Below are 12,868 nucleotides of genomic sequence, written 5' to 3' on the forward strand. Positions count from 1 at the left end.
ATTGACTTTGGAGAATATTTCCCAAGCCATTTCTCCTTTGTGTACACCTTGGATTTTCAAAGGACAGTATTTGAAAATACTGCAGTTTATTTTTGTTCTGGCTAACCTGTCTGAGTTCTCTTTTGTGCCACAGGATGCTCTGGCAATGATAGCTGATGTTGCTTATGTTGACATGCTGGAAGGAGATACAGAGTGTCATGTTCGGTTTAAAACTCCTGAAGATGCACAGGTTGTAGTGAAAGCACATAAAGAAATTCAGATTAAAAACAACTGGAAACTCGAGGTTCTAACTGGTAAGAGGTTTATTAAAATATATGCATGAGAGACAGCTCCTAGGAGCCAAGAGCAGGACTGTTGCTGTATTTTAACTGTTTTGCTGATATTCAGTTAAGATACTTTTCTGCATCGTTTATAAATTACAGAATCAATATTTTTGTTTTATTTCATTATTTCTTTTTGTTGCTATTCTCCCTTTTCTACAAAAACTAAAGCTTCGAAACCTCAAACATAGTATGTCACTGTTTCTTTAGTCTGAGTAAAATGTGTTGGTATTTTAAATTGGTTGCCTTAACCAGACCACTTAACATTATTCTTACAAGAGTGGTCATTTGACTTTACATAACTTCAACTGGCAGATCACTTTTTGGTTTCAGTGACAATGGACAGTTGTCACTGCGGTGAACCATATTCCTATTCCACTCTTCAGCCTCATAATTACAACGTGATGGTGAAATGCAAGAGTATGTCCCTAGGACATTTGGAATAATGAATTTTATGGAAATTTTTTTACTAGACTTGCTGATGACTATACAGGTATAGTTAAAGTAATAAAACTGTCTTAGTTTGGATGCAGTTATACTGGTATAAAGATGTACTATAGCGTATTGCAGTTAGGGAAGTGGAGCAGACGTATGTTAGTGCTATACCTCTCTCTGCTAGACAGAAGAGCCCATTATTAAAGATTTGTTCCCGCATGTAGATACTTACAGACTGTAATCAAGTCACCCCTTAACCATCTCTTCATTAAAGACAAAAGATTGAGCTCCTTGATCTATCACTGTAAGGCAGGCGTAGCTATGCTGATGTAAGTTCCCGGAGTAGACCAGACCTAAGAGCAGAGGTGGGCAAATTATGGCCCATGGACCACATCTGGCCCGAGGGACCTTCCTGCCCGGTCCTTGAGCTCCCAGCCGGGAGCTCTAGCCCCCGGCCCCTCCTCTCCCCTGCTGTCCCCCTTTCTTCGCCGCCATGTGGGCAGCGTGGCTGGCTTCTGCTGCTCTGAGCATCATGGTAAGGGACGGAGAGTGAGGGGGTTGGATAAGGGGCAGGAGGTTCTGGGGGGCAGTCAGAGGACAGGGAGCAGGGGGTGGTTGGATGGGGCAGAGGTTCTGGGGGTGAGGGGGTTGCATACGGGGCAGGGAGTCCCGGGGGACAGTCAGGGGACAGGGGGCAGTTGGATGGGGCGGAAGTTTGGGGGCGGTCAGGGGACAGAGAACAGCGGGGGAGGTTGGATAGGCATGGGAGTCCCGGGGGGCCTGTCAGGGTGTGGGGTGTGGATAGAGGTCAGGGGACAGGAAGTGGGGGGGGGTGGCGGTCCCAGGAGGAGGTGGTCAGGGGACAAGGAGCCGGGGGGGTTGGATGGGTCAGGAGTTCTGAGGGGGGCAGGAAGCAGGAGGAGGCGGATAGGGGGCAGGGGGCCAGGCTGTGTGGGAACGCACAGCGTTACAGTTGCGCAACCCCAATGTGGCCCTTGGGCCAAAAAGTTTGCCCATCCCTGCCTAAGAGCCATAATGTAAGCGTTTATTTGTTATGTTAATTCTTAAGCAGAGTTCAGTTGGAAGTTTGTGATCTCCTGAAGGCAGCAATATTTCATTTTGCGATGAAGCCTTGCCTTTAAACTGTTCCAGTTCTGAGATCCAAAGACAATCTGAAGAAATACAGCATTTAGTTTTCAAGTTATAATTTTACTATTCTTTATTTTTACTCTGTTTTTTGCCTTCAGTATTTTAGCATTGTCAAGTAAGACTAGAGTATTACAGTTGGGGTTGATGGACCTTGGCTTTGCGGGGGAGACTCTTACTTTACCATAGATCCCTTTCTGGGTTTGTAGTGCTCTCCAAGTCATGGCTTACGGTTTTTTTTAAAAATCCGCTAATTGAAATGAAAATAAGTAACTTTTAACCATCAAAAAATTTCCCAGACTTGACCGCAAAACAAAGATGATTTTTGGGGAGCAAATTTTCTCTGTTTTTTTCCCCTGGGCCTTCTTCCCCCACATAAAAATATTCTTTTAGATTAACAAAAAGTCAGTGGTTGAAGATTTATATGTATGCCTAATTGTGTATTTAAAACTACCTTTATTGCAGTAGGCAAGCTTCCATTTTAAAATAAGGTTTTCCCCCTCTCCTAATGAAAAGCGATTAACCTGTTCTTACACAGAAGTTCCTTCCGTACTGAGAACTGAAGTGCCAGATTTCATCCACAAATATTGTTCACACAGTTATACATATTCAAATAAGTTGACCTGGCCATGACAGATGAAATGTTGCATCCTTTATATTGGATAACCTTATTAATACACTGTTGCTTCATGTGTATGTCAAGGTGATCATGAACAGCGGTACTGGCAGAAAATTTTGGTGGACAGACAAGCTAAACTTAACCAACCTAGAGAAAAGAAGCGAGGCACAGAGAAGGTAAAATAAGTTTGAATAGTGGATTGTCTGAATTTATGTTTATGTTTGTGCAACAGTGATTGAAATATGATTTCTGTGATCAAAAGCCTGGGTTGAAGGGAAATATCTGTATTTTTCCTAAACTTTGTGATCTTCCACTCCACTTTCGTCTCTTATCTAATCCTGGTGACTTGGGAGTAGATTTTACAGTCAAATGCAGCAGCAAAGTAGGGAGCACTTGGTTACTGCAGGGTTCGGTCCAGTTGCTACACATAGAAAATAAAAATGAATAATTTGCCCACCTAGACGCTGGTGTTCTGAAGCAGTCACTGCTAATGAGTGTTGTGTTTGCATGTAGTTAAAGAATTCTGATTTATGGTTCTAAGAGGTAAGACAGCTTTACATTTAATGGAATAAACTGATTGGTCTGAATAGTATTTTAAAGCTGCAAAACAATGCATTTCAAATGGAATTTAAAAGGATTTATGTGCTCTTCCATGATAAAGTTAAGGGGTCTGATTATACTAGCATTGCCAACTCCTGTGGTTTTTATCAGGAGTCTTTCAATATTTGGTGTTTTCCTTAAACCCCTAGCTTATGGTGTCAGGCAATTGCATGAGAATCTCGGCTTTTATTTACAAGTAAGCTCACAGCCCTCGTGGTTGTTGAGAAAACATGAACCCTTAAAGTCTCAAAAACCAGATGGTAAAAAAAAAATCAGAAACTTTATTTTTTTAAATTATTATTATAATTTGGAGCTTGACTCCATTTTTAAGATTGAACAGTTTGGATTGCATACACCATGTTGGAGACCAGCGCATGAGGAATACTCCCTGCTACATCTGTGCTCTTGTATATGCACAAATTTGCACATTTACTGTCTATGGATGAGATTCTGTGCTACACCAGAACTTACAGCAACAGGGCATGGGGGGGGGGGGGGTGTTCGGAACCCTCACAATTCTGTGCTGCTCTGAGGGTCAGAGTGGTCCCAGTGGAACCTAGGCTCTGCCCATAATAGCTGTTCTTGCATAGCCCCCTAGTGCAGACACAGCATATGCCGACAGGAGGACTTCTGTCAGCATAGTAATACAGTACCATCTTCCTGAACAATATTAGCTATGCGTACAGAAGCTCTCTTCTGTCTGCATAGCTGTGTCTATGTTGGGGTTTTGCCAGCACAGGTATATAGCCCAGGGCATGGCACAGCTAGATAGCCCAGCCCTAAGGCCAGGTCTACTTTACAAGCATCTGCCACAGTCCAGTATTGCCAACCCCAAATGTTGAAAAAGTCATGAGTCAAGCTCACCAAAAATCATGAGAGTATGTAAAAATAATAGATTTGGTCTTTTTTATTTGTCTTCTGCTTTTTGAGTCTTTAGGATGAACTGGAGTCACATTTTGAAGCTTTTTCCACAGCCACAAGGTCTAGAAACTTACTTTTTCTTTAAGAATGAAGGATGAAATCGTCACATATCCACTTGACTCCAGGAGCTGGGGTTTTAAGAAAAACAATGATTATCATGAGAGTTGGCAACACTGTGATCTGGCAGAGGTGGGAAGAACTGTGTTCCCTGAGTGATATAGCTGTGCTGACAAAAGCCCTTAGTGTAGACACAGTTATATTGGCAAAATTGCACTTTTGCTGGTATAGTTTTTCGTTTGCAGAAGCCGGTATAAGTTGTACTGGCAAAAGTTGAATCCATACGAGGAGTGCTTTGCTGCTGTAATGTAATAGTATAACTATACTGGAAAAGCACTCCAAGTGTACACCTGGGATAAGTTGCTGCCCAGAATCTTTGTAGAACTGTGCACTGGGGCTCCACCTAAAACTCTCCTCCCAACCTGTTGTACCCCTTAAACCCCTGTTTGTTAAGGGGTTCTTGGAAGACAGCTTGTAGCTGTCATCTTCAGTTCCTGCCCTGGGGAATTTCTCCTTTGCCTAGATCTGGGGCTTTTAGAGCCCCTTTACACCACTCTGTCCCCTTTATCTGGTGTACAAGGGCTGGAGAAGGGGTGAAAATCTCCCCTTACGTCTCTTTTGTCTCGATCACCATATATCCACTGCAAGTAAAGTCTTGTGTTTGAATTTTAAAACAACCCTTTTGTTTTCACTTGTAAAACTGGAAAATCATCTGGTTTTCTTTACCAGTCTTAGTTTCCCAGTTGCATATATAGATGAAAAGGAAAAATCTCATCTGGCTGTATTGCTGCTTCCTTCTTCAGGTAAAAATGCTATTAGAAGCAGTATTTTTTACATATAATTAATTACTGATGTTCTCTGAGCTCTCACATAGATAAAACCACCATGCAGGGATTTGTTGTTGCCATTTTTGATTAAATGATAGATTTTTATTTTTATTTTTTAAATCAAGGGTTTGATTTGACTTCAGCTGGGGTTGTGGAAACTCAGCACCCAAGTTTCTAGCACTTCTTGTTGTGAAGATAGTACAGTATTTGCTGTGCAAATTGATGTAAGGTAGCCTGTAATGTGTAACTCATCTAGGATTGCAAAAATAAACTCTCAGTTCTGCCTAACAATAACAGCAGCAAAAGGTGCAAACTCTCACTCCTCCCCCTCTCCCATCACCTTTCAACCCGGAGAGGTGTTAGCTTCAAAGCCTAGTCAGGTCTATTTAAATGCTAACATTAGTGAGCAAGGCTTTTTGAGAGGAATGATTAATGGAAGTCAAATAACTTTAACTCTTTCACTGCTCTTTGATAGTCTGTGTTCCAACTGCAATTTTCAACAACTCTAATATCTGTTTTTTGCCATGCTCATCATTGTTCATTTATAACTGTCAAACCTTTGTTAAAGATCCTTCAGATTTAGTTATGTTTTTTTTCTTTAAAGTCACAATTTAGGAAAGCAAGAAAATTATGGTAGTAAAAACTTTCATAATTAAGGCTGTACAGTTCAAGACATTACAGTTAAGAACTAATATTGGGAATGGGCAACAGGGGATGGATCACTCGATTACCTGCTCTGTTTATTCCCTCTGGGGCACCTGGCATTGGCCACTGTTGGAAGACAGGATACTGGGCTAGATGGCCATGCTTATGTTCTTAGCATTAAAGGGATTTAAAATCCTATTTCTTTTGTAATTTACACATACAAAATTACTCTTTGAAGATGTTTGTAAAGCACTTTACAGATAAGTGTTAAACGTGAATCTTATATACAAATACATGCACTTTATATAGTCTGTATAGGATCATAATTCTAGTTGGAAACTCATCTATCATAAAATCAAAATTATCTTCCAGTTATATGAATGAATATGAGGGTGACACATTGAATACTTAGAGTAACAGCCGTGTTAGTCTGTATTCGCAAAAAGAAAAGGAGTACTTCCGATGAAGTGAGCTGTAGCTCACGAAAGCTTATGCTCAAATAAATTGGTTAGTCTCTAAGGTGCCACAAGTACTCCTTTTCTTTTTACATTGAATACTGAAGGTCAGGATATATTGACGAGTATTTGTCAGACTTACCTGGTACTTGGCTCTTCTCTAAAGAATTATGCAGTGTTTTTGTTCGCTCTACGCTCCAGCTTAGGCTCTGCCTACATTACATAAATTTGCCCCAGTGTAATGTTTGAGCACTGATGTAAAGTGGGGCTTACAAAGCACTACCATCAATTCAGAACAGGGCTGTGTGCTCATGTGGTTTCTACTGCAGTACAAGCATTTGGTGCAAGCACAACAGTGTGAACATGCACAATTGTTTAGTTTAACAATTTTATATTCATATAAGCAATACAGGTGCAACTTTAAATATAGGTAAGGCTTTACAGTGGTGCCCCAAAGTTAGCTGTGTTGGTGTAAGCCCTGCTCTATGTATGTGCAGTGTATCTACATTAGGGAGTTAGGCTAGGATAACTGCATCAGTGTTTTTAAAGTGGTACAAGTTTCCCTAGTATAGGCTGGATTTTATTCACAAGAACCTCTGTCTTCCTACACGCTTTCTACCTAGACTTGAAAGAAATTGAGGTATTTTTGTCTATTCCTTGTTTCTTTGCATTTTCTCTGCTTCCTCTCCTATAATTCATCCCACATATCTGCTATGACATGACATCTGGATTGTGTTCTGGAGGATAGTGAGGGTGCCATGGAGTGAGTTTATACTTCTGCTATTGCAGTACACAGGGCCTATCTACATACAGACTTGCACAGATTTAGTTAAATCAGTGCATGCCCCAGTATGGATACTAAATGGCATATATCAATTTTGACTCAATATCCTCCAGAACACAAGCAAGATGTCACGTTTGTGTGGACAAGACTGCAGTTTTTTAAAGTCGGTGATTTGAGATAATTGATAAGATTCTGTGTCTTGGGGTGAATCTCAGCAGAACTTGTCATCTGTCTTTTGCAGATTTATTAAGGCCCTAAATGTGTACAGTGTATATATGTAAGATTACTTTTTTTTAAAAAAAAGTACATTTCTTGAAGGGAAAAAAAAAAAAAAACCAGTTGCATAGATGTGAGTCACCGTGGATCCAGTGATGGCAGAAATTTCCTGAAATTCTCACTTTTGTTTAAAATAAACAGACTTTGTGGTGTCTCATTTAATTTCTTCAGAATGGGGACAAAAAAAGCTGAATCTGCAAGTTGTTAACTTAACTAGTAGTGCAGTTTGCTTCCCACAAGGGTAACACATGAATATTTTTGCATTTCATACTACTTTGGACTGAGAGCTTTTCCCAGCTATTGTTCTTAATCTCCAAGGAGTGAGGGGAGGTTTGCTGTTGAGTTATGTAGTGTGTGCTGTGATAAGAATAAAGGGAGAGGCGTTGAGAGTATATGAGTAGAAATGGAAGAAAATTTGCAGCACATATGTTAATTGTGGTTTGAAAAACTGAAGACCTCTCTTGGACTGGCATAATATTTTGAGCCTGTGTTGAAGAAGAAAGAGGGCCCTCTGGTCAGCTGCTGGACAGTGGGTGATAGAATTGCTTTTGTAGTGGGAGAGTTCCCTGTGGCAAAACAATATCCAATATTTGTTGTTGTTGTTGTTGTTATTATTATTATTATTAAGATTCCAAGTTGTCCCAGTGTCTTCATGGTGAGGTCTGTGTGCTGCTGTGCAAGAGACTAGGTGTTGATTTCCTGGCTAGGCTACCGAGGGCTGGGAGTGCGGAGGATATAGCATGCTCAATCTGTAGGGGAGCCACTGCCTCACATTCATTACTCTGCCCCAACTCTTGTGGCTCAGCTACCAATGAGGGTAGAGCTCCAACAATGGCGCGGTCTATCCTCCCTCTGCAAAGGTGGTAAGATAAGTTACCATGACAGAGAATCTCAAGGTTAGGGGAAAGGTGCAAGGCCCTTTGGTCAGTGCTGCAAATAGTTGTTAGGCAGGTCTTCTGTTAATGCCAGTTAAAATGGGACTCCTTCCCTGGGAATGTTCAGGGTTTTGTGTTTTTTTGTTGTTTTTTTTTATTATACTATATATAATGTAATATCCTTTTTAAAATTATACAGGCAGCCTTGGATTTTGAGGTTTGTTTGATTCACAGTTTTTAAAAGCTATAAATGCTTTATTTCTAAAATGTACAATCCTGTCACATTGAAGGGTTGAGAGAAATTGTCAGTAATACCACAATTTAACATTTATAATTTCAGGTTTCAGAGTAGCAGCTGTGTTAGTCTGTATTCGCAAAAGAAAAGGAGTACTTGTGGCACCTTAGAGACTAACAAATTTATTTGAGCATAAGCTTTCGTGAGCTACAGCTCACTTCATCGGATGCTCACGAAAGCTTATGCTCAAATAAATTTGTTAGTCTCTAAGGTGCCACAAGTACTCCTTTTCATTTATAATTTCATACACCTTACAAATATTAACTAATCCTCAGCCCCTATCTTATCAGGGTACTATCTCCATTTTACAGATAAGGAAACTGAAACACAGAGAGGTCATTGATAGAGCTGGCATTTGAACTCGGGATTCTTCTGCCCAAGCTCATTCCTGTGGCCAGTACTGTTTACATTCAGATGAGTAGTTATCTCAATCTAGAGGATGGGCCTCCTTCTGCATTTCAGTCTTTTGTCTCTCCAGAAACTGACTCTAGAAAATGACATAGCATTCCTGACAAATTTATTTCTTTAAGGTTTGATCCTGCTATAGTTAAGTAAGTAAGAGTTTGAAGTCTCAAAGAACTAGTCCATTTAAAAATGGCTATGAAGGTCGTATTTGAGGTCTTTCCTCCCTCTCTCCCTTCCCCGCTTTTGATGGGACACTGGGATGGAATGTTGAAGGAATGTTAAAGACACTAATCTGTCCAGAGATTAAGGGAAAACTTTGTGCTATTTGTGTACTTTGTGATGTTACTGAGCAAAATAATATCAGGAGCCTCTTCATTTTTGCAAAAAGAAAAGGAGTACTTGTGGCATCTTAGAGACTAACAAATTTATTTGAGCATAAGCTTTCATGAGCTACAGCTCATTTCATCGGATGCAACTATCAGAGAACTATGCTCTGTGCATGTTGGTTCAACTGTTCAAAAATTAGTTACCTTCTGTGAGACCTGCTAGCATGATTATGACTTTGATATAAACCTGTAATCTGAATGCAATTTTTCTTTCACCTTTACTTAAATGTTATGTGTTTTTTTTGTTTTTTTGTAGCTGATTGCCAAAGCTGAAAGAATGAGACTTGCAAAGACACAAGAGACAAGTAAACACATCCGATTCTCTGAAGATGACTGACCCAAAATTGATTTTATTCTATAAAAGGATATTTAAAATAGTCACTGGATATTTTAACTAAACCATAAACTGTTCTTATGAAGAAGTCAAAAACAGTCCATTTGCTTCATAATTCTTCAGTGTGCAATTTTATTCCAAATCCCATTTTTAAATATGCTGAGTGTTTGCTGCTCCTGAGCCTGTAGGTAAAGCTTTCTGGGAAAATGTATCAAACAAGGTCTTGCTTTGTTTTACATTTAGTTTTTACTTCTGATGAATTTTTGTATATTGCAGTTTTATAAACTGAATTACAGAAAAAACCAAATAAAACGTTTTAGAAATTGACCATATTAATTTGACTTTTGTTTTAAAAAGGTCAGCAAAGAGTAATGTGAATAATAAAGCTAATTTATGTTAAATAAATTGAGGTCTCTGCTTCCTCCATCAAACTGTGGAGGAAAAAAAGTAGAAAGATTGAAATTATAGTAAAAACTGGATAATTATATCATCTAAAATCATATTTAAATACTTTAGGGCTGTCAGAATATTGGATTGTCACAGAGATGGTGGGCAGGCTGAAAAGAAACCTACTGAATATGCCAAAAATTAACTTAACACCTCCTTCCTTAAAAAGATCTTCTTTGGAACAAGTTTTGCAAGCATATCTGTGAGGAAGGTAAATAAGAAAACATTTACATTTGTTATTTGAGAATTCTAGTTCCATAAGTAATTCCTATTTATAGCTAAAAATTTATATATTGTCCAATTTATGAGTTAAAGATGCAATCTAGTGCACTTAAATATTTCACATTGCATTGTAGGTTGACAGTATGAAATATTTTATAGCATAATTTTATTTCTGCAGCTTGAGCTGTGGGTTTTGGTTTTGGACAGAATAATGGTTAAACGTATGAATGATCAGCCCTACTCTTTGAAATTATCTCTCCATTAATGTAAAGAGAAGTTCACACCTTTGTTTGTGCTTTATTGTTGTCTGATTGCAGAGCAAATAAGACACTAACTCGTTGATCTATAAAGTGTGAACACTGCTAGTTGCAATCAGAAGGGTGAACAACTTTTTTTAAAAATTGATATTCCTAAAATATCAGCATAATCTATTTAAATAAACTAAGCCAGTGAAACGCATCGATTTTCTGTGCCCATAGATTGTGTTGCTGGCAAATTACAGGAGCAGTGTAAGTGTTTGTACTAGCCACACACACTGTGCTGGTGATATCAGTATATTTCTACTGTATGTAGCAATGATAGTTCACAGTGCAACACCAAGCCACACAATTCTGCCATTATTGACAGCCAGTGTTACACAGCTATGGATAAGAAGGAACCCAATAAGAGAAGAGCATGGGGAAAATACTAGAAAAGGAGGTAATACAGAATTTACCAATCGGGGGGTTTCAGAGAGGAATGAAGAAGAGCAATAGAAGCAAGGAAAGTTTCCTGAACATAGAACGCCACAATTTACTTTTTCATTGCATGCTTCCTGTGGCGTCCTCTAATGTGGCATACTTGCTCCAGGAGCAGTGCTGGCCTGGTAGGCTCAGGCAACTGTGTTTTTGGTTGGTTGGTTTTTTTCCCTCAAGTCAGGTTTTATTCATATAAATATTAAGGTAGAACAGGAGGGTCAGTGACACACAGGAAGTTCCCAGTATCCTCTCGGTCCTGCTGCTATTTTGCATCTCCTTTCTTGTCTCCTGCTTCTAGTTTCAGGGTCTCTGGAGCTGTGCGATAGGCAGGAAATGTCTCCCAGGGACTATTCAGATCGAATTTGCAGAACTCCTGAACCAGCTCCGCAGGCTCTGCCACCACCCGTTTCACCTCATCATCGTACCACACCTCTACATATCGGGAGAGTGGAAAGTCCTTCCGAAATGGGTGGCCCTGAAACCCGTAGTCTGTTAGGATTCGCCTCAGGTCAGGGTGGTTGGCAAAGAAGACTCCATACATGTCCCAAACCTCTCTTTCCTTCATAGCAGTTTGCTGCCTGGTGCACTGACACTGCTGAATCAACAGGTGTCGGCTCATCTGTGTACATCTTCACACGGATCCGAGAATTGAAGCGCAGAGACAGGAGATTATAAACAATCTCAAAACGATATTGTCAGATTGGGACATCAATAGCAGTCAAATCAGCCAGGGATTTAAATTGGGCATTGGTGTGATCGCGAAGAAAAGTCAGAATTGGAACAACCCCATCAGGAGGGATAATTATCTCCAATTCATTGAAACAGGTCACCTGGACTTGCTGGATATACTTGGGCAGAATTTCAGCCACATACTCTCCAAAAGCACATAGCTGGTTCTGGGCCATTTCATCCTTTGGTCGAACAGTGGGATGGGTCTCTGTTGTGGAGTTCCTTTCAAAACGAGCTTGCAACAGCACTGCAGGGCATGAAGCAGCTCTAAGGCCAGCCCCAGCACTGCTGCTAACATCCTGCCCCGGGCAGCGAGCCGGGGACACAGACAGACAAGTCATTGGCACAAGCTTCTGTCCTTTGCTCCCACACCATTCAGCTCAGCCACAAGAGTGAGTACATGCCTCAGAGCCAGCGTGGATGTGGCCACACCCCAAGCAGTATTTAGATATAGCTATCTGGGGAATAAGTGGGGAGAGTGGAGAGGGAGCAAAAATTAGGAGATCAAAAAAGATTTAAATTAGTTACCAAAAATATGCAGGAAAAAATACAAGATAAGTGAAAAATTGAGACTAGAGAGAGAAAATGGACAGAGAGAAGAGAACATTACTAGTGGTTCGAGGCTATTGCACAGGGGGATATAAGGAGATGTGCTAAGAACCACTGTGTTTTAAATCCTCCTCACACAAAATCAGATCAGCCTCTGAGTTTCACCAATATTCAGAAGTTCTCTTATTTGCAGCTTTCAGACTATTAAAAATCCTAACAAACATATAAAATGTTTAATTTTCTGCCTGGTAACACATTTCATTATAAAGCAGGGATATTCTTTCCTTTCACTGAACCTTCCATGTCGGGGATCAGCAACCTTTCAGAAGTGGTGTGCCGTCTTCATTTATTCACTCTAATTTAAGGTTTCGTATGCCAGTAATACATTTTAATGTTTTTAGAAGGTCTCTTTCTTTACGTCTATAATATGGAACTAAACTATTGTTGTATGTAAAGTAAATAAGGTTTTTAAAATGTTAAGAAGCCTCATTTAAAATTAAATTAAAATGCAGAGCCCCCCGGACCGGTGGCCAGGACCCGGCAGTGTGAGTGCCACTGAAAATCAGTTCGCGTGCCGCCTTTGGCACACGTGCCATAGGTTGCCTACCCCTGTTCCATGTTTTGCACAGGGCTGAGATGGCGATGGTCTGTAAAATAAATCATGTAGCCATCTTTAGTGCCACTGATTTTTTTATTTATTTTTTTTTTTTTTTACAAGTGGAACCTTCCCTACCCCTTAGTTCATCTACATTTTTACATTAGACTAAGCGCTTAAACAAGGAGTAGTGTTTTTTCATTTTCTTT

At 40.0% G+C, this 12,868-nt stretch overlaps 1 protein-coding gene and 1 pseudogene across 5 annotated transcripts in view; one reads left to right on the forward strand and one right to left on the reverse strand.

Annotated features, from left to right (window-relative positions):
- The window catches only part of LARP7 (La ribonucleoprotein 7, transcriptional regulator), a 36,090-nt gene extending 26,378 nt beyond the window's left edge, over positions 1-9,712 (forward strand). For 4 of the 5 annotated variants that reach the window (XM_007054427.4, XM_037897058.1, XM_043545345.1 and 1 more), the window contains 3 exons: positions 134-293; positions 2,605-2,696; positions 9,303-9,712. In XM_007054427.4, coding sequence (XP_007054489.3) covers positions 134-293; positions 2,605-2,696; positions 9,303-9,383 — 333 coding nt within the window. In that variant the 3' untranslated portion in view covers positions 9,384-9,712. The remainder of the gene's footprint in view (positions 1-133; positions 294-2,604; positions 2,697-9,302) is intronic. The other variant, XM_043545344.1, reaches the window with a different exon arrangement.
- A 1,328-nt stretch (positions 9,713-11,040) lies between these two features.
- Positions 11,041-11,857, reverse strand: LOC102947351 (annotated as a pseudogene).
- Between the last annotated feature and the right edge of the window lie 1,011 nt (positions 11,858-12,868).

Source organism: Chelonia mydas, chromosome 4 (assembly GCF_015237465.2).
Source record: "Chelonia mydas isolate rCheMyd1 chromosome 4, rCheMyd1.pri.v2, whole genome shotgun sequence".
Lineage (NCBI taxonomy): Eukaryota > Metazoa > Chordata > Testudines > Cheloniidae > Chelonia > Chelonia mydas.